This window comes from Zeus faber, assembly GCF_960531495.2.
Source record: "Zeus faber genome assembly, chromosome: 4".
NCBI lineage: Eukaryota > Metazoa > Chordata > Actinopteri > Zeiformes > Zeidae > Zeus > Zeus faber.
Genome location: NC_137191.1, coordinates 27,994,976 through 28,017,290, shown reverse-complemented (window position 1 = coordinate 28,017,290; position 22,315 = coordinate 27,994,976). Strand labels below are relative to the sequence as shown.

The following is a 22,315-nucleotide window of genomic DNA, read 5'->3' as shown; positions in this document are numbered from 1 at the left end:
TGCTAATAATAATCACAATAACAATAATAACAATGATAATAATAATAATAATAATAATAATAATAATAATATAATCGAAATCAGAAAAAAATACAGCAAAACTAAAATACATAGAAAAATATATGTTGGTGTGTATGTACAGTGAGCAGTAGAATGAGAGAGAGAGAGAGAGAGAGAGAGAGAGAAAACGGCCAGTGCTGTGCGCACCGGCTTCACTCCGCTCTCCTCCTCCGCCGTGGAGTGAGAACGCCGCAGCTCGTCTCTTCAATGGGAATAATCTCAATCATCATTACCACACACACGCACGCACGCACGCACGCACGCACGCACGCACGCACGCACACACACACACACACACGCACACACCCACACACACACACGTTGTTACCATGCCCTGCGCAGAACTCCCTTCGGATACGACTCACGCAGCGTAGACCACAGCGACTCGAGTTTTCTCTCTTGCCAGAGAGTGAGTGGATGAGCTGAACTTTCCCGGCTCGATGCGTGGGGAACTGGGGGAGCATCATCCCTGACAAGGACGCAAAACTTCCGCCCCCCCCAAAAAGGAGCCACCTACTCTGGATGGGAGTCAGATCTCAGAAGATGAGCCGGAGGTCTGGCAGTTAACCATTAACCATGTCCGGGGTCGGTCCGGTCGCGTGTTTTGGGAAATGATCGCTGACACCCCCGATGAAATAATGGTCAGAAGATGCCTCGTGACGTTCAAGCCGTTCAGGTAAGGGACAGATGAACAATAGTCCGTGTTTTTTATTCAGATATTTTTTATTCATAGTGATTATTCCGCACCATTTGGTTAACTAATGCAGGGGCAGTGGGATATCTATTCCCACATGCCATCTCACCTAACGGTGTCCACACCATTCATTCACCCAAAGTCAATGTCCCATATCATAGGAACATTTGCGTTTAATTAATTCATATTGATTATTACTGTTTATTACAGATCCTATTTTATTATTATATCTTATTACTTATTTTTACAGTTTTACTATATGTTCTGTGGGAAACTGAGAGTTCACTGACAGCCAGAGTCACATTACTTGTATGTCTAAGCATGCTTGGCCAATAAAGCCAGATTTTGGCTCTGATTTTGATAACCTCACAGAAACCCCCAAGCATCACTTGACTTCGAGAGAAATTAATATTTCTGTAACATTTCATTCACCACGGGCTGCAGGGGGGGTTCATAACAGAGCAGCTTGTCATTCCCTAGTCTATGTGTGTGTGTCACTATTCACTCCAGAACAAAGCCATTAGATTAAGTCAGAGCCATACGGATACAGGGTCTAATCATCGAAGGCAGTTTTTTTAGAAGCGTCCCTATCGTGTCAACCTAGCTCTAACTCATGTTTATCAGATCGATTTAACTCCATTATCGGCTTTGTTTGTGAGCAGGAGATAAAGGAGACAAAGGAAAACTGGAGGGTGTTTCTCACACCTGCTAAGTGCGTGCACACACTTGATACTTCACAGTCCATTGAACCATTCTGTGCATACTCGCTTCATAGGTCTCTGTTGCTCTGGGCCCCCTCCTGTGTAAACTAGAGTGAGGGAGAGGCAAAGGGAGAGAGAGAGAGAGATAGAGTAGAGCTTTCAATCATTTAATTCCTCACTTTCTATAGAACTCGAGCGGGAATTACCTTTGGGATTACAAAAGCGAGAGTCACTTCACTCACAAGTCTGTGCAAAAACTTTGACGGCTTAACTCCATTATTTGAAGAAAAGGAAGGAGAGCATGGTGAGAATCCCGCCATCTAAAACCTAAATGGAGGCAGAACTTAGTGGCATCTCGGCCGAAAACCTCCAACATTGCCTCTGAAAGTAGTGGGGACATTCAGAAAAATGCATGTTGTCTGGTGGGGGAGGGAAAGCACTGAACGATGATGGACTTAACTATGTACTATGTTAGCAAGATCCTGAAAATGGAATTTGACATGGCATAACATTTCCTGGTTTCAGGTTTGGTTTCTATATCCTATTTGTGTTGCAGCACCACAGAACTTTGGCAGAAAACAGTGCTCGCCCTCAGCATAACTGAACGGTTGCAACGAGAACCATCTCCTTGGAGGCGATTGGGAAATTATCTGCGAAGTAGCGATAGTGGTCGACAAGTCAGATTAAAAAATTGTATGTTGACGACTCAGTTGGTCATAGTTGTCAGCAAATAGTAGTTTCCCCTGAAATCTGCAATCCCCCCCCGAAAGAACATTTATTGCTGTTAATGAGATCCGAGGCAAACAGAGATTACCCAGAGTTCAGAAAAAAACCCAACAATTTTCTTGTAAAGCAAGAAAATTGCTCCTGGTAGTTGCACTGCATGCTCGGCAGACCTCCTCTCGCTACAGACCCATCCACCTCGGGGCGAAATCTGATAAACGCATCGGTGTGAGCAAGCCAATTAGCTGATCGCTCCTTCTGATCCAATTATAAGGAGTGCGGAGCGTTTACTTTAAGCCTGTTAATTAAAGCCTCGTCAGGCGGGGCCCCGGCCTAATCCTCTCCCTATCACCCACCTGACGCCGCTTTGAAAAGCGGCTAAATGATAAAAGAGGAAACGATCACCTCGGGACAGGACGGGTGTACGGGCCTAGTGAGCCCAGCCTCTCCCTGCGATGTGAGCGGCCCTGGTACACCCTGACCCCAACACCAGACCTCACCCTACAGCCGCCTGCACACAAAAATGCTAAATCCCCTTTGCCATTGACCTCAGTGAACTGCAACCAATGCTTTCACAGCTTGGAGTAGGGGGGGATATGTGGAGGGAGATACAAATCTCCACAGGAAATGGAGAATAAGCTTATTTTATGTGTCTCTGAGAAGAGCTGAAGTCCTTCCGTGACCTTGCATGATACATTGCACTGCTCTTCCCACTTTCCGTGATGACTTGAGATTCCCAGATCAGTAGCACGGGTTGCATGTCAGGTGGGTGGTCCTTTACACTTTTTGTTTTTTCCAAGCCACGGGAGTAGGAGACTGGGAGACTGCAGGATACATATAAGACTGCAATGACACCCTTTGACAAAACCACAAAAACCTGTGTACAAGCAGAGTTAGGTGGGTCATGTGAAAGGATACATCTGGTAAAAGATTGAACCAGCACGGCAACCCAGTAATTTACTCTCTGGTAATAATGTTAAATGGACTCGTCAGCTTTGGTGTGGATGTTTTTCCACACAGCTTGCGCTCAAAGACCCCCAATGGCTTTGGCCTAGCGTGCGTTGTCTCAATGGTAGCAGCGGAGCAAAATACTGAGTAAAATACTTTATTATGAGCGAAAAGGGTGTTAGAGAGCTTGTTTTGGCCTTGCATGTTACCCCTTTTTAATTCCACATTGCCCGGAAACTGGTTCGCCCCTTCTAATATTTCATCGTACCTTTGATCCCTCATAACTCCGGAGAGGCAGAGCACCAGGGGAATGGAAGTCCTGCGGACAATTGACCACCATGAACAGGTGACTTATGGCTATGTGGCTGAAGCTGTGGTGCATTTAGCTTTGTGACCAGATGGTCATGCAGCAAGCGCAAACAATAATCCATGCAGGTAAAGGTTTATAACCTTGATGGATGATCTCTGGATTACAGCGTTGGAAAGACTGACGAATAATCCCCCGGTCATTGCATTGCATCGCATCGGTATTAATTCAGATGAGTTACAGCGTCGCAACCCCCCTTCCCCCGGGGCCTCCATGACAGTGATGGAGTTGATTCTTCAACCCTCCTGCAATATGCCCAGAACAGATGGGAGTAATAGTTCAATATATCATAATGTTACAGTTTCCCAGAGTCCCAGGAGAATGAGTGTGCGAGAGAAGCAGAGTGATAAAGACACAGAGAAATACCCCTTGAATTACAGAGAGAGAGAGAAAGAGAGAGAGAAATGGGACTTTGGAGTTAAAGTGTATGCATCACAGATTGCAATGTTTGGCATGGTCTTCCAGTTCCCTTCCGGGTCTTTTATGATGCTATCAGTTGAAACTGATGAAGACGTGCTGAAAATGACGCTCATCTCTGATTTCATCCTCATCTTTTTGTCGCCATGTAAACTCATTTGAAATATAAGAATGCCGGAGGTGGAAGAAAGGAATGTGACCGGGGATAAGTAAGTGATAATAAGTAATAAGTAAGTAAGTTGATAAAGTAAGGGCATACGGGAGACGGAAAAAGACTTAAGGAAAGAGGAAGGAGACCCTGCACCATCATGTTATAGTCACACTATAATAAATAAATGATCTGTTCTAGTTGAACCAATACAATAAAATAAAAGTGAAAAGAAATTCAGACTTTAATTTAAACATTTCATCAATTTTAGGTGATCCATATGATAGGTGTGTATTTCATTCAGACGTACAATAAATTGTTGCTAATAAAAGATTGATGATCACCGAAAATTTGCCTCTTTTTATGTGTCACACACAAATTTGTCCAGAATAATTTTCAAAAAGGATCCATCAGACGACAATTTACCGTACCACAATAGTAACAATATGGGTTTTTATCTACTTAACTTGCTTCCTTTTCTTTCTTTTATCTGATCACGTCTTGTATAATACAACTAATAACTGCACAAATTATTATCATCTTAGAACCCTGCCAACTGTTGACACTCAAGTAAGCGTTCATGTTTTCCAAACTATTTGCACTTCACTTCACCTCCTTCAGAGCGGCCCCATGCATTAAGTTCTCCTGGTGAAGCACCGACTGGCACCGACTTGGAAATAATGTTCGCCCCCTGGGTGGCTCACGTCACTTCGAACCCTTTCTCTTTAAAGTTTGGCCGCTGAACGACAGCTATCGGTTATGGGCTCATTATTTTCCCACCCTCGGCTCAGGCCTCTTTGCGTGACGGCCGCTCTGTTTGCCATCACAGGAAGTGTTCAAACCGACCGAGGCTGCACGCTGAGCGCCGCATTTAAGCAAAACACATCCCTCCGCTTGGCTTTGGAGGAAAGCGCGGCATTCATGAATAATTCAATTATTTGTAGCGCCAAGCTTGAGCTTTCAAGACCTTGGTGCAGGAACAACAGTGTCAACGTAATGCTCTACATGGTGAAGTGAATTGCGATAACGACTATTGGCAATTCATTTTATTGCCCCTGTGGGCGGCATTGTCTTCTTGTTTTCCCCTGACTATCCCCCCTGAAGACATTGTTTTATGGAAAAGCATTTCTAAGTCTAGGACTGGAGGCAAGGACGACATGGAGAGGTCTAGGGAGTCCTAAGGCGGCGGGCGGTTTTTTGTTTTATGTTTTGTTTGTCTTGTGAGAAAGCGACATCAATAACATCCAACTGAAAATTGTTTCGGCATTTTTTTCAGAGCGGCAGGTTTTCTAGATGTCCATCCGGACGACAAATGATGCGTAGCTTGTGGAGAAAGTCCTGTCGGACAGCTCGACTGCCCCACCCTCTCATGGGCCGGCCAGTTTCGGCAGTAACAATTCCTGCTGCCCTACCCGCCTGGCTCCCTCCGCCTCCCCTGCATCCACCTGTTGGGCTCTACTCTTCGATGCAACGGGGGGATTCGAGCTCATTATTCTATATTTCAAGATGACAAGTATACATTTTAAGTAAATCTGAGAGTTTTCTGTCAGAACTTCATTTGTGTCAAAGGAAACAACCACATTTAAAGGCAGGGCAATGTGTCAAGTCAACACCCTGTTTCTTAATTCAGCTTATTCAAAAGTGTTGATTTGGTTTATAAAAGACAAGACAGTTTAGCGGGGGGCTGACTGGTATTTTGTCAGATGCATGTTATCAGAATCAGAGATTGCTTTTGCCTACCCTCGTTCCCAAAGGCAATAGAAAAGCAAAATATTTAATGCACCAAAGAGACTTTCTGAACTAGAGCTTTTTTTTTTTTTTTTTTCAAACACAGACACTTTTTTGGGGGGGGTGGCAAAAGATCTGATCTCTTTATCACTGCGTAGCCGGGGAGAATCCGCACGGACGGTAATATAACTTATTTAGCCGGCTATCCTAACATCAAATGCAATATGTGTCACAGAGAATTATAACCACATCTCTCGGCTTCGAAAGTCAGCTGGCCTTGGCAGAGGTGTCAGACCAGAGAGCATTTACATGAAACAACCTGAAACGAATAGTTTTGATTTTTCGTAAGTGTATCCCTGTTTTACTCTCACCTCTTACGTGCTACATAAAGACGGGTCCCTTCCCTCTTCTGGATGCGTGGCGCCATCCCTCCATCGAAATTTCAATGCAAGCAATGGGGGACAAATCTGCAATCTACGTTCAGTGCAAGAACTCACTCAATTTTTCAGGCAAAGCTAACGTGATACCACAGCAGTCCTGGAAATTCCCAGTTTGCTGGCGGAATTTTCGCTGCTGTGCTGCAATGTTGTCGCGGAGTGAGTTTTTGCAAGCAGATTAAAGATTTGTCCCCCATTACTCGCATCGCAACTCATGTTGTGGGGTTGGAGCGCGGTATGGACAAAAGGGCTGGACCGGATTCAAATCTTGAAATTTGATATTGATATTTATTTCTCCCTACTGAGATACAGTAGAGCAGCCTCTTCATCGTCTTACAGTAGAATATAATTTACATTTGAGTAAGAATATTTCTCGGAATATGAATACATTTCTCCATATCTGAGTGAAGCGCTGCAAGTTGTTTTGACCCAGTTTTGCTTGTGATTCAGGCAGGAAAGGGCGAGATGAGAATAATTTGTTCTTGAAGGACTTTCCTCTCACCGTATGACTATCTCCAGCCCGTACCCTTGTTCACCTCTAATCCCTTGTCTTTTGACTCCAGTGTTCTGTGCGTCCTCTCCCATCTCTCCCCCCTAATCTCCTCTTTGTACAGGACACTCCTCCTCCTCCCCCTCTCCCTTTGTGTCCTTTTCTCTGATTACATATGACAATAGTAATCACATCCATTTAGGGGACAAACTGCGACTACTTGTTTAGCCAGTGGTCGTCAGAGCAATCTGAGATATGTGCCAGCTGCTTACATGCCACAATAACTGGGAAATGGACATTTCACTAATAATGACCTTCTGGCTTGCTCTCTTTTCTGCTTTGAGAAAAGAAATCTCTCTTCTCCTCTCCTCCATGAGCAGATATGTCTGTTTAATGTCTTAAACATTGCATCGCGGTGGAATTTCCCTCTAACTGGATGTGTTCGTGTTAGACTGTATCTCTGCTTTGTGCTCTGCGGCTGTTTCTTAACTGGATCTTGGTTTTCCTCCCCTCCTACTTCCCCCCTTTCTCTCGCTCTCTCTCTCTCTCTCTCTTTCACCTTTTGTCCATCGCTCTCTTCTGTCCTCACCTTCATTTTTTCGCCTCGCCCGCATTTGTTCTGTCATATCCCCATCTTGTCATCTTCATTGTCTCACGGCATCCTTCAACATTCCATCCTTTATCGTTTGCACCTTTCATCCGTCACCCTCCCCTCTGTCCGTTCCTGAACATCTCATTACCACCCCTCCTCCTTTCTCCTTTCCTCGCTCCATCTCCTCTCCTAACAACTTATCTGAAACATGATTTCACCTGTCTATATCCACATCTCTCTTTCTCTCTCGCTTCACCTCCCCCTCCTCCCCCCGTCTCACCCCTGTCTTGCAGGATATTCGTGGTGGGGATAGGCTTCTTCAGCTTGTGTTTTCTAATGACCTCTCTAGGGGGTCAGTTCTCAGCCAAGAGACTGGGCGACTCTCCTTTCACCATCCGCACAGAAGGTACCGAAAAACTTTGTGTGTGTGTGTCTGTGTGTATGAAAAATGTATTGACGATGCAGTTTAAATTGTGTCCTGCACTCTATCTACTTGCAATGAAATTGAAATAAACCACTAATGAGCAAATTTTTTCCCTTGTAACTTTTTAATCTGACTCTTATCCTTGTGGTGAGAGCGATTGAAATATTGTAATGCCTCTCACCACGCAATGATTTATTTTGGTTCAACTATTTGGGTTCAGTGGGCAGTTCCACTCCCATATCTTGATTTGGCATAGCTAGCTGCACTTGGACATAAATTTGATGTTCAGTTAGATGTTCAGTACAAGGAGTTTCACGAGAATACTTATACATCATTTATATATTAGAGGTGAATACCACCCATTTTCAGCATTAGAATGATCAAAACCATACCATAGTTGTTTTTTGATCCAGTGTGATCAAATGAATTGAGCCAGGTGAGGTGGAACACCGAAGAAGGGCTGTAGCAGTTTTGCCTACCTTTCACTACTCAAGTGGCGTTTTCAGGGACCACAGAGACGGGGTTGTAGAAAACACTTGTTTATTGTGGAGAGGGGGCTTGATAGAACAAGCCCTGGAGCAGATGAACACAGGTCATGACAAGGGCTCCTCTCTCCTGAGTGTGTGTGGGGATGGGGGTTTTACCTGCTGCTTGTTAGACCAACCAACGAGCAACAAGTACACAGCCACTCTGATCCTGGGTCCCAATTACCTAGATCCAGGACAGGTCTGGCTGCTCAAACATACCATCCCCACACCAAAAGACCTATTAGCCTTGACTAATTGCTTTGAAAATCATAGATTTACAGATTCACAGTTCAAAGATAATTCAATTGGTTTCAACCAGGAGCACTCTCATGGAGATCCATTTATTACATGAGGCGTACATCAAACTTTATTACATTAAATGTTACACAGTTACATATCTCAGATCCAGCATCCACCAAACTGAGGCCAGAGAGAAGGCATGGCCGAAGTCTACCCCGAAGCCTACCCCCCCCACCAGGGTTGGTGCTGGGGCCGCCCGTTGACCCGCTGGTGGCTCCAGGGCATCTTCGGACGGACCTTCTGTGTCCCTTCCCCATGCAGGAGAGTCCCTGTTCAGTTCACTGTTCACTGCCAGTGTGGCAAGTTTCCCCCACCATGCGCCACCCAAGTGGCGTTTTCAGGGACCTCCAGCACAGAGACACAGAAGATGGGGTTGTAGAAAACAGTTTGTTGTGGAGAGGGGGCTTGTTAGAACCGGAGCAGCTGGACACAGGTCATGACAAGGGCTCCTCTCTCCTGAGTGTGTGTGGGGATGGGGGTTTTACCTGCTGCTCGTAGACAAGCCAACAAGCAACAGGTACACAGCCACTCTGATCCTGGGTCCCCAATAACCTAGATCCAGGTCAGGTGTGGATGCTCAAACCACACCATCCCCACACCAGAGGACATATACAGTCAAAGTGGAACTCCAAATAAGAGCATATACAGGGAAGGTGGAACTCCAAATAATGTATAAACAGGGAAGGTGGAACTCCAAATAAAAGCATAAAGAGGTAAGTTGGAACTCCAAATAATGGCATATATATCACGACTAGGGAAGGTGGAACTAGTTTCCCGCTTCAAGCCTTTAGTGAAGCCCTATCATCAGCTGTGTCTATTGCAGGGATGCTTGGAAATACTAAAGGAGTGTGGAGGTGTCGGGCAGGGTGCTGGGTGTGATTCAAAGACGCCAACTAATGCTGGGATAGTTGTTGGTTTAATCCCACCAGGAGGGTGTGCTCAGAATGTAAACTGCTGACTGGTGGGTGGCATTTCATTAACAATTTGGTGCCGACCATCTCTGCTGCATGCCCATGAGCAAGATGCTGAATGGCAAAACATCTCAAGGTTCATGAAGAATCGATTGAAACAGTTAATTTCCTTTGATGCTAATGGAGTCATGGATTGAGAAGGTATACCAGGGAATATCCAGTATTGTATCTCCAAAGAAGTTTGACTGAAACTATATTTTGCTCAGCTGCCTAAGTGATTAGCTTTTTGGCAGCAATGGCAGGGATGTACTTTGGAGGTATTAATCAAGGGTATTGGTTTATTGCGTGTGTGCAGGAGGACGAGAGAAATATTATACTGATGATATACTATAAACTAACAATCAAAAAAAAAACCACTAAACCATACATAACTGTGAACTGTAACTATAGCTCCCTTGCATAGTTACAATGTTTGTTTTCTGTCTTAATTTGACGTTGCAATGCCTCTTAAAATATCTTGTAAGATGTGAGCTTCTGGTAGCCTTTGCGGCATTGGTGGGTGCTAGTCCAGCAAATCCACTTGTCATCCGTGAACTTCCATCACACCGCCTGACAAATGGCACATGACCGATTTTGAGGGCTGATAACCAAGGGTGTGAATCGAGCATCAAATTATTGCCTTGGGTTTTCCCCCTCATGCTCCAGTTTTGTCCGAGCTCCAAAGGATGGAGATCAGATCAGTTCAGGACCGCAAATTGCCTGTAGGTGTTTGCGTGTGTGTGTGTGTGTGTGTGCGTGCGTGCGTGCGTGTGTGTGTGTTTATAGGCGTAGGGGTGTGAGAGAGGGAGAGACCCTGTGATGGCCTGACATTCCATGGTTGTCTCCCTGAATTCTGGATCCTTAATAAATTGGTATGTCTGCAGCCTCAGGTGACACCGAACAAGAATTAGCATGGATGGATGGACCATCCGTTTATATCCAAAAGATAGATGGATTGATAGATAAATGGATGAATGGATGGATGGTTAGATAGATAGATAGATAGATAGATAGATAGATAGATAGATAGATAGATAGATAGATAGATAGATAGATAGATATATAGATAGATAGATAGATAGATAGATAGATAGATAGATAGATAGATAGATAGATAGATAGATAGATAGATAGATAGATAGATAGATAGATTTGGACAACAGATCTACAGCAACAATTCACATTTGAAGTGTAAAAGCAATGGCTATGTCAACGAAATGATGCCTATATGTATAAAATACATAAAAGAGCCTTATATAATGCAACAATACAAACAATAATTTGTTATTTGGTATTCTTTTGTAGAACGCAGCTATAACAATGCAGTCTGAAATGGGCTGCAGAGTGAGTAGGCTCAAATCAACGGCTCTTAATGCATTAATTAGTCATTTTATATTGTCCTGTTTGAATCAGCTGGAAAAAAGAACACCGCGGGGGGTGGGGGGCTTATGCTCTGTTGGCTTATGCTCGGACTCTTATAGGTACAGGGCTTTGACTAACCGCTGACAGCACACAGCAGTTACAGCACATCTGGGCACGTCTGAGCGCATTTTTAGGAAGTCACACAATAAATAGAGCACACTTGATGTGGCACAGGTTAAGATTGTGTGTGTGTGGATTGCAGTCTGGGCAGACATCTCTTGTTGTCCAACAATATTGTCCCACTTATTGGGTTGTACATGTGTGTGTGTGTGTGTGTGTGTGTGTGTGTGTGTGTGTGTGTGTGTGTGTGTGGATGTATTCCTATTTTGTCCATCTAACCTGTACATTCCACGAATGCACGTAAAACACTTATCTAGTGTGTGGACCTGTCTTACTGTTCTACTATTTTTGTGTGTGTGTGTGTGTGTGTGTGTGTGTGTGTGTGTGTGTGTGTGTGTGTGTGTGTGTGTGTGTGTGTGTGTGCGCTCACTCATCTGTCAGCCTCAGACCGCCTCCGTCCTGTGTTTGCGTGCGCGTGTCTTTCTATTTATACACGTCTCTGTGTTTGTGTCTGCAATAACTGACGATCTGGCAGGAAATTGGCTGCTAATGGGGCGACGGCGCTGCGGCGGCAATGTGGGACAAGATGGAGACTTGAGGGACAGCGAGACTGAGTCCATCTGCTCCGCCGCACAACTCGCCCTTTCATTGAGCCTCTGCACAAGCATCTGCAGGCACACTCACACACACACACATGCATGCACACACACAGACACACACACACACACACACACACACACACACACACACACACACACACACACGCACACACACACGCACACACACACACATGCACACACACACACACGCACACACAAGTACATGTTCACGCACACAGACACACACACCCGGGCTTCTTAGCCAACACAGATCTCCACTATAAACGATGTCCAGCTGTCCGGCAAAGTCCCTTTCACCACCTTCGCTGTAGTCCGCACAGACAGGAAAAATCCTGTTCTGGTTATCTGTTCATTCAGATTTATAGATTTTGGGATTCCTTTGACATCCTCAAGGTCCCATCTTTTCTGGGAGTTTTTGCCTTGGTAGGAATCAAAACGAGGGGATGTAGTTGATTTCGAAGAAGCTCTTTGAGACCATACTGTGATTAAGGGCTTTACAATTACATTTCAATGATCCTTTCTTGACAGAGGTTTTTAATACTGGTAAATTGTACACAAAGCTCACTTTCTCTGATATTCTCACCACCGAGAGCAATGTGGCTGACTCAGGTTCTGCTTGACAAAAACAAAAAATAGCCAATTTTGCCATAGGTGACCGCATTCCAGCGTCAGATATGACTTTTGGAAACGAGGCAATGTGAAATGGTTCTCCTCGCTCGGACTTAAAGTGCCTGTAAAGTGAAAATGAAATTGTGTTCTGATTTTGTCACACCACACAAAAGTGTATTATTAACCACCCAGCCAAATTTGAATGATTAAAAAAAACGCTAAGTATATACAATTAGGTTTCAAACTTGTGAAGCTCCACAGCGGAGCGGAGATACTCTGCTGTGAGTGTCGCCATGCAACATCGTGGGCACCGCCTGGAGGCCCCCATGGGATTGGCGCCAAGACTTTGCATGAGTTCACAGTCTCCCCGAAGACGCCTTTTACTCCAGGTGTTTACTCCTCAAAACAGCGTTTTATCCCAAACTCCGGGCTGGTAGATTAGCTTATTTCACCGCTCATGCTCCCATCCGACCTGGTGTTTAAAATTCAATAGTGTTAGGGGCTGACTGCTGACTGACTGCTGACTGACTGACTGCTGACTGACTGCTGACTGACTGCGGACTGACTGACTGCTGACTGACTGCTGACTGACTGCTGACGGGCTGCCGACGCGCCAACTGCAAATTTCCACGCTCGTATCTTGGAGCAGTCGGTCGCAAGTCGATACAAATTTTCGCGACAATCGCTACTCGTATCTTGGATTGATCATAAGTAGATGCAGTCGTAAGTCTAGGTACGACTGTATATATATATACTGTATATAAAAAAAAAAAAAAAAATATATATATATATATATATATATATATATATATATATATAGGTATATATGTAGTGTATATTTTTTGTAGTCCATGTTCAGAAAGTAAAAATCCTGCCATGTTTTTGCTCCTACGCTGATCCAGCTGATTCCACTCACTGGTTGGACTTCCTTTGCTAATTAGCAAATCCACATGGTTGACTCCAAATCCCGAGTGGAATTTTATTTTCTGGACCTGGATTTTCAAACTCTGGTGATAAATACCCGTTGGTGGATGTTTTAAAGACGATGAGTAATCATTCAGCTCTCACATGTCCGGGCTATATACTGTAAATGTTTTATGGAAGTGCAACTTGCCGTTGGCCTAACAACCTGCTGGAGGCAGGACTGCTTTTTTTAGGTTTACTTTCTCGCCTGCAGCTCTTTCTCTCTCACTCTCTCACTCCAAGATGAACTACATGTGATATGTGATGAGGAAAGGTTGCATACGTGGTGTGTGTGCTTCTGTTGTTGGATGTCAACTTCAAATGATGCCATATACGGGATCGTAGGGTCAACGTAGATGGATTTTTCCCAACAGATTATATCTTTTCACAGGGTTTTTATTCCTAATGACCCTGGTGGGATCGATTCCTCGTCAGCTACTAATAGATTTTTTGTTGAAGGCTGTTCCTGTCTTGGTGGTCTTTAAAAGCCAACTGTGTAGGGTTTTACCCTGTGTTGGTAATATATGAGAATGGTATATTTTCAGTCTATAATACCGCAGTCTGTTACGTTGAAACTATCTCTTACCGATTCCTCTGCCTTCTCCAGACAAACGGATTTAGATTTTCAGAAGCCGAAACCAAAGTAGGTGTTTGGGTCTTTGTGGCGCTTGTGACAAGATGAATTGGCGAATGACAGACGCAGCTCCGAAACAAACGTACAGTGAGGCCAAAAAATATAAACACAAAGGGCTTTGTTGAACCGCTCTTCCATCACTCTTCCATCAAAGAACAAAAGTGGATGAAAAGCAGGGCTTAAAAACGCTCTTATTTTAATGCTTCAGCCCTCGTTCTTTAACCCGGCGAGGACAACATTTAAACCGGTTAATATCGTTCTTTTTAAACGTCATGCAATATGCGAAAAACACATTATCACACGGTTCATATTACACACAGCAGCGATTGGTGGTCACTTATTCCTGAATAATAACCGCCGATCTGTTAATATTGACCGTTGCCATGCCAACTCTACTCCACCCAGTTTCCCATCGCTCGTTTCACACCGCCTACATGGGCTTGCTCATGCTCACACTAGCTAGCGGCACCATCTTTCGACACAACATAGAAACAACAGTCTTCAAGACTTCAACCCGATGTTCCATTCGTCATGACTCACCTCAGGATTAATGTTAATGTCTAATTTATGGTTCAGTGCCAGCTTAGTAGTGCTGATCACCCTGCCCTGCTGGGGGTTATTTTGCGTTAATGCTGCACAGTATCCCTTTCAATTTCCAATGCGATGATATTTCCAATATACAAGTCTTGTATAATTACCATCCTTTACGGGAACCTCATTTGTTATTGAGCTGAAGCTGTCTAACCCAACGTCTATCACTCAGGGATAATCACTTCACACATTGTGTCAACGGCAAAGCTGACGGCGGCGCGTTCCGTCCAACAAGATGCCGCTCTGCAACAAAAAGGCAAACACGTCGGATTCCACCACGGATAATGTTCCGCAGCCTTCTTTTTGTGTGCATGCAGATATTTGCATACTGCAGGTTTTCAATAACAGTAGGTAAAAAAAATGCTTCGTATTGTGTTGCCCCAGAAGAAGCTGAAGCACGGGCAATTGTTTGAAGAGGGTGGGGATGGGTTGGAGGGGTATTTGCTGATTTTCCTCTCCCCTTGTGTGGTTTCACCATTACCTCCCCCCGTGTGGATTATCAGCCTTTGCTGGAGAATGGGAGAGCCGGAGCTTTGCTCAAATCCCCCCCGGTGTCCCACAGACTTAGAGCGAGTCGTACGCCTGAGATAAAGAGGTACGGGCTCAATGGTGGAAATGAGAAAGAGGAGGTGAAAAAATAAAAAGGTGGAATTAGAGAGCCTGTGTGTGTGTGTGTGTGCATTTGTGTGACGGCATGAGAATTTGATTCCTAAAGCTTAAAGCGCTGACAAAGAAATGAGACAAAAAAGTCGGAGCGACGTACTGTCTTTAGATTAAGACAAATCGCATGCGCCTCGATCAGAGCGCCTTCGCCCCACGGGGCCCGTTTTATGTCCTGCTGTTCATCATCGCGGGGAGATCGCACGGTGGGATCCTAATCACGAGGATGCTCCAAACTGTTTGCTCTCGATGAGAGTTTTTGGCATCTAGCTCCATCCCTGATGGGAGAGAGGATATAGTTTTATGCTGCATAACCCTTTGAGGTACAGTTCTTTTCAAGCCTTATTTCATTTCTGGTAGGTCAATTTCATTTGAAACAAAAGCAACATACAACAAAACAATACATCTTTTAAGTCTGTTTTAGCTATTGAACAGACTTAATATTGTCAGGGGAGTCATTTATTGAATGGCCCTATTATTGATTACTATTTGGCTTATACCCAAAGTAGAGGCTATGCTAGTGACTATTTGATGTAGTGTAAATTTCTGACATGTCTAATGCCTCTTGAAATAGAAAAAAAACAACACAATTTAGTGGATGTGAAGGTGAAGAAACTGACAATCTCTTCCACCAGTAATATAAAGTCAATGCCATCTAATCCTTATTTCACCTCATTCACGCACGATTGACGGACGTGCACACAGTGGAGTTTTCTTCCCATAGCATTCCCCTTGGTCCAAATCTGGTGGGACGATCTTGTGCATGTCTCAAATGGTCAGGAATGAGAGCAAGTTTTATTTTTATTTAAGGATTTCCTGTTGGTGTGTATGGATTCTGTGTATTTGAGGTTGTAGGTTGCGTTCCGTAGGAAGTCCACCTTAAAATTGGTTCATATGTGTGTGTTTATTTCATTTTGGGGTCTGTTTGTTTAATCAAAATTGAATCTAGATAAGCCTCATTGTTAGTCATGAGAGAGCCCGCTGAAGGCAGATGTTTACGTCTCTGTCATCCCAGTGTACCGCCACTATCGCCACTTCAGCCAACAGTCCCCCAAGGCACCATACTGGGACCACACACAAAGCATTTGACAGAGTAATGCTTTGTTTTTTTCGCTTTGTGAAGCGCAGCATCAGTCTGGCTCTGCAGGAGCGATTCCCTTGACCAGGAGGCACATTTTAAATGGAATTTTAAATTGTATAAATTAAAGTTGCTGTACTTACATCAAACTGAGAATTTCCTATAAATAGCACAGATTTGTATCTGAGAAAGGTACATCACCCCCAACTGGTGTGACGAGACTGCGGACTAAAGACTGTGTTTTGTACTTTTAGGTGTGAATGCATGTAGGCGGGCGTGCAAAGTAGTTTCTGAGCTACAATGGCTCTCTGTCACACATTTGGAACAGATAATGTTTAAAGGTTGGTGTGGCGGACCAAGGGGCGTGGTCAAGTACCGGCTGCGGACGACAGCACGGTTCCCTTTCCCATGGCTGCCAAGCTGCCTTGAATCGGACCAATCAGTGCCGGCGCAGCGCTGATTGGTCCGATTCGAGGCAGGAAGTTTTCTTAATGTTTGTCTGTCTTGCAGAGAGGATCGGCACACGGGCTCATCAGCCGACCAGGAGCCAGGGAGCGGAACACCATTCCTCCTGTGCCCAAAACCACCCTCAGCATTATCATCATTATTATTAATAATTATTTATACATTGTCAGCCAGCGAGCCGTTCTGTTCAACGCTGAATAAAAACGTTCGCCATGTTGGCATACCTGCGGCCTAAACCCTTACCTGTGGGCAGAGACTCCCACAGTTGGATCAGTAAGACATCAGGCAGTCAGTCCTTCAAAATATTAAAAAAGACTAAAATGGTTAGATGGAGAGTTGAAGTATCCGTAGATAATTACGAGATTTGTGTGTATCATTTTGAACTGAGTTCAGAATTGAATTCCTTTCTCAGAATTCTTAACTTCACCCAAAAGTATTCAAAATAGAGCCAGTGGTGGACTATCAATGTTTGCTTGTCAATACAGATATTCCTCACTTAACAACCTACCCTACCTAACGACAACCACACTGCGTACAATACCGGGGCGTGCTTGGTTGTCTCAGCATCAAGCATCTCATCAAGCATCACCCTTAATATACTATATACAGTATATATACTATGTACACTATATATAGACTATATACACTATATGTACTATATATACTATATACACTATATATTCTGTATATACACTGTATACATGTCATCTTAAGTGGAAATCTTGTCATCTTTAAGTAATTTCCCCCTGGGATTATTAAAGTATTTCTGATTCTGATTCTGATTCTGATCTCATCACCGTTCTCAGTCTCAGTCTCGTTCCCGCAGTCTGTGAGTATTCACTACACTAGCGTTCACAATGGCCACACCCCCTTACCGTGAAATAACACGGGTCTTGCTTATCCACCAATTTGCTTAATGACCTGGTTGATGGAACGGAACTTGGTCGTTAAGTGAGGAGCACCTGTACTGTTAAATTTAACTGTGAGTATCTCTCCCTCCAAAAGTCAACATCAGCTCAAACTGTCAACAGTTCTCCACCAAAGAAAAGTACAAAACTATTCATGGCCAAAGCCTTTTCATGATGTTGTTGATGTCCCGATATACTTGAGTCTAGAATCCTAAAGCAGTTTTCCATTCCTCCCATCCCTGCTTGGATGTTATCACGGTATACCTTCACCCTGCCTCCACCTTTGAATATCAGACTGACAGACCAATTGGTGCGATCTCAGTGATAAAATCCTATTTGGATCTTTTGGCAATCTTGTCAACAACTTTTAACAAGTTGTGGATCAGAATAAATTCAATTATGGCTTGTACATCCCTTTTATTAGGGATATACAAGGAATATAAGCACACATTTGAGAGATAGCATGTCGCACTGTGGTAAACTGCATTTAGTGCCTTCAGAGTGGCGGTGGCAGCATATAGCTGTATCAGCATACAGGATTCCTCCATGTTCAAATGCATAAATGATCTTTTTTTTCCTAAGGAGCAAAATACTTTTTTTTTTAGTATAAAAACCTATTTTGGATTTGTATGTCAAGGGCAAGGTGCTCCATGTGAGTTTTGAAGAACAGTCCGCTATTCAGCCCAATTCCTCAGTATTTATAGGGTCATAATTCAATTTGATCAACATTAAGAGCAAGCGTGATAACGGGAGTATGAGTGCTGAGACTTCCTGTAGTATGCATTTTGCTCTTTCAGAGCTTCCGTCTTAAGAACAAGTTTAAGATGAATTAAGTTGTGTGGAGGTGATGACAGGCGGACGACTCTCCTGCATAATCGCAGCGACCCGTGTGACATTTCCAAATTCTGTACGAGGATGAAATGGATTATGAAAGACATTGAAATCTGAATTTTTTTCTGAACACACCACACCCCCTCACCCCTGTTGCACACTTTTCACAGTCCTGCTCCCATCTTCCCAAATCCCCCCACCCTTTCTACACAAACTTCAGCCTATTATCTATGTTATTGCCCGCTAATTCCATCCATCCTCCTATACATATTAATGAGCAAGAAAATTAATATCCCATTTCCAGGGAGAGGGAGGTCCATTGTCCTGACATATGTGCTATTACGCCGCTGTAAATCTAAAATTTCTCCCACTGGTCCCATTATGCTCCTCATTTCAGTGACGGCCCCTGGGAAGGCGGCAGCAGCATGTGAAGCAAAATATACGCCATCTCAATTACCCATCATTTTGTTTTCCTCTGCCTTAACAGCAGCATCGTGCTGCTGCCCGATAGAGTCCCAGTCAAGCCTGTTTACGCCACTCTCCTGCAGATATATGCTAATGGTGTTTACAGAACCCGCGGTCTCAGCTGCCTGTCGGCTAACACTCGTACGGGACTGACACAACACAACACTTAGCGCACCGCCGTGTTGGTCCGCCGTCTTCTGCTGGTCAGGGCCGATAAGGCCGTAAAAGCACGTTGAGCGTAGCTTATGATTATTCCCCCCTTTCCTCGAGCCATAACCACCACCACCGCCACCATCCCCCCATCTCAGCGATGAATTCATTAACTTCCTGATGCGTGACGCGGATAATTGGAGGGCGATCCCAGGCTTTTGCTTTTGTGGGTGCAGTTTTTTGTTTTCCGCACTTTGGTTCTCCTTCAATCTGTTCTGATTCTGCCCTCGTATCTACTCATCAAGGTGATAGTGATGATCACGCCATCACCAGGGGGTTGAATTCTGCTGGGGTGGGGGGGTTGACACAAAACGAAAAGATGAGCCAATAAACAAACTGGAAAAATAACAAAGGTTGCGAACGCCTTTGAGCTGTCTTCAAAGTGATGTGGCAAAAGCTGGGTTTCAGAGAGCAGAACTACCATGGCACGCTGCTAACTGTTGTCTGGCCCCCAATTAGAAGAAGTGGCTCAGTTGATAGAGCAGAGCAGCGATTCCCAACCGAGGGTATTGCAAGTGGGCCTGCATGGTTTGAGGACCAAGCTGTGCTAATACTTCCCCATCCCAGATGTGCAGTGCAGCTAGATCAAAAAACCCTTCGCCAGCCACAGGGACGAGACCTTCTCGTGTCTGAGCGCAAAAGAGAAGGACGGTCTTGTGGATCTCACCTGCGTCAACGCATTGAAACTGGCTTTCTCACAGAAGTACCTGACAAACTTTTGGCTTCATGTTGCTTCTGAGTATCCCGATCTGTCCAACAGAGATGTGAGATTTCTGATGCTGTTCCCGACGATGCTCGACGTGAGACTGCTTGACGACGTGAGACTGCTCGACGACGATGCTCGACGTTTTCAATGCCACAAGCGCCTTCGGCGCTTGTGGCATTGAAAACGAAATACAAGAATAAACTGAATGTTGAGCCAGATCTTTGCCTTAGACTGTCGTCCCTTCAGCCAGACATCAAGCATTTGGTGTCTGCCATGCAACATCAGCCTTCTCATTAGGTGAGTTAATATCAATGTGCTCCTGTTATGGTTAGTTTTACGATACGAACGTAAGACGAAAGTGCCACAGATATAAGGTAATTTTTTTAACCCACCCCTTTATTTGTTTTACCCCTACTGCACTGTATGTATGACAATGCATATGATTGTTAAAATATACGACCTGTGAGAACGCACTGTTTGGCTCCCGTATTACTTCTGCTCGGATGTGGCCCACAAACACTTTTAATCTTTTTTTTCTCCAAGGAGGCACCAGCACCTTTACTTCGTTACTTCACTGAGAAATCATTCGATGACAGAAGAAATCACCCTCAAACAAATACATTGAATAAATACATTTTGTCTAACCACGAGGATAGAAGTAACTGAAATATGACTTATTAACTACGTAATGTTTGTAGGGTAAAATGACTGGTGTTTTAGATAGATGGATGGATGTATCGATAATGAGATACTCTATTTATCCCCAGAGGAAAATTGCAGCTCATATGGTAACTATAGGCAAAAATAACAAAGTAATAAATAAATAAATAAATAAACTGGTTCACATTATGCAATAAACATTTTTGACAGAAATTTTGAAAAAAAATGGACCCGGTGAGATCTCACCCGCTCCAACACTACTCGTCAGTTGATCGGTGAGTTGTGTTGTGTTATTTGCATCAGTTACTCTTATTGGGGTGAAGTGTCCAGAAAATAGGTTGATTGGCTGAGGAGATGAGAGGGTGGGTTCTGGGTTGTTCTGTGCAGGGAGGATGCAGACGGAGAGGAGCGAGGGAGAGGGATGTGGAGAGGTTGTTTGCACTTGTTGCTGGTTGTAGTGTGAAGAAACAGCCAGATAAAGGAAAAGTTCTATAATTGGGTCACGGCCATCCCCGTGGGGGTGGTTGTGAGCCACTCTGCAGGGCTTTGGCTACTAACGGAACTATTGTCTGACCTGACAGGTTTCAAGCTGGGTGTCCTGAGTCCTGACAGATATCTAACACTAAAATATCCGGGTTTTCAACATTCTTAACTCTTAACTCATTTTTAGTGGTCCGAAGCAAATTTTCAGACACCTATCGCTGAGGTTCTTACGGAAAGACCCAAATTCAAATGGAATTCGAATGCAAAGACCTCGCCGTCAGCAGCTGGCGTATAATCCTTCATACTGTCGTGCCAAACCGAGAAAACAAAGACCCCTCTGGTTGAAAAATAGAGGAGTGGAGTGGAGGTTCTGCCTATAGAGAGCCATAGAACCCATACTGTATACACCACACTGTACGCTGAGCTGCTTTGTTGGCTACGGTGCTTTAGAGCCAGCGGAGCCAAACTCACCAGGGCATCGGTGCTGTTTCAGGAAACGCTGTGGGGAGGAGGAGGTGACACATCGCAGAGAGAGAGTGGTGGGATAAAGGGTGAGATAAAGATAAGGAGAGAAACTTCACTGCCTATGTGTTTGCGTCATGCGACAGCTGTATTTGATTTTAAATACTGTGTTTGCTTTCTCCCCCTCTCTTGCTCTCCATTTGTCCCCTCACCCCCTGCTGCTGTGCTAAAGCCCCTTTTAACATGGGTCGCTGACTGAACATTTGTGAGTACAAGCCACTGGAGAGAGAGAGAGAGAGTGAGAGAGAGAGAGAGAGAGAGAGAGAGAGAGAGAGAGAGAGAGAGAGAGAGAGAGAGAGAGAGAGAGAGAGAGAGAGAGAGAGAGAGAGAGAGAGAGAGAGAGAGAGAGAGAGAGAGAGAAAGGGAAAGAGAGAGAGGCAGACGGAGAGACAGAGAAGAAGAGAGAAAGACAGGGATGACAGAAACAGGGAAAGAGAGAGAGAAAGCTTTGCTTCAGAGCTCCGGACCGATAATTCTCACAATGATTCACTTCTAATTCCACGCAAACGCACACACACACACACACACACACACACACACACACACACACACACACACACACACAAGCACGCATACACACACACACACGCACACACACACACACACACGCATGCACGCATGCACACACACACACACACACACACACATACACACACACACACACACACACACACACACACACACACACACAAAGGCTGGCCGTAATTCGGTGCTGCCATTGATTATGAGTCATAGAAATCCATGTATGCATATGCATACATACTGTTCACAATGGTACTGTTCATCATCTCTCTCTCTCTCTCTCTCTCTCTCTCTCTCTCTCAGTTGCTACATACAGTGTATCATACAGGTACAAAAAAGACCCACATCTGCAACATGATTGTGAAGCAAGTGAACAGTATGTGTATTGTACATGTATTTA

General features: G+C 44.3%; 1 protein-coding gene across 1 annotated transcript in view; it reads left to right on the top strand.

Moving 5' to 3' along the window:
* Positions 1 to 671: 671 nt before the first annotated feature.
* LOC307228958 (alpha-1,6-mannosylglycoprotein 6-beta-N-acetylglucosaminyltransferase B-like) overlaps positions 672 to 22,315 on the top strand; it is a gene marked incomplete at both ends in the record, with an annotated part of 168,011 nt that continues 146,367 nt past the window's right edge. The window contains 2 exons of the mRNA XM_079998814.1: positions 672 to 736; positions 7,599 to 7,711. Coding sequence (XP_079854940.1) covers positions 672 to 736; positions 7,599 to 7,711 — 178 coding nt within the window. The remainder of the gene's footprint in view (positions 737 to 7,598; positions 7,712 to 22,315) is intronic.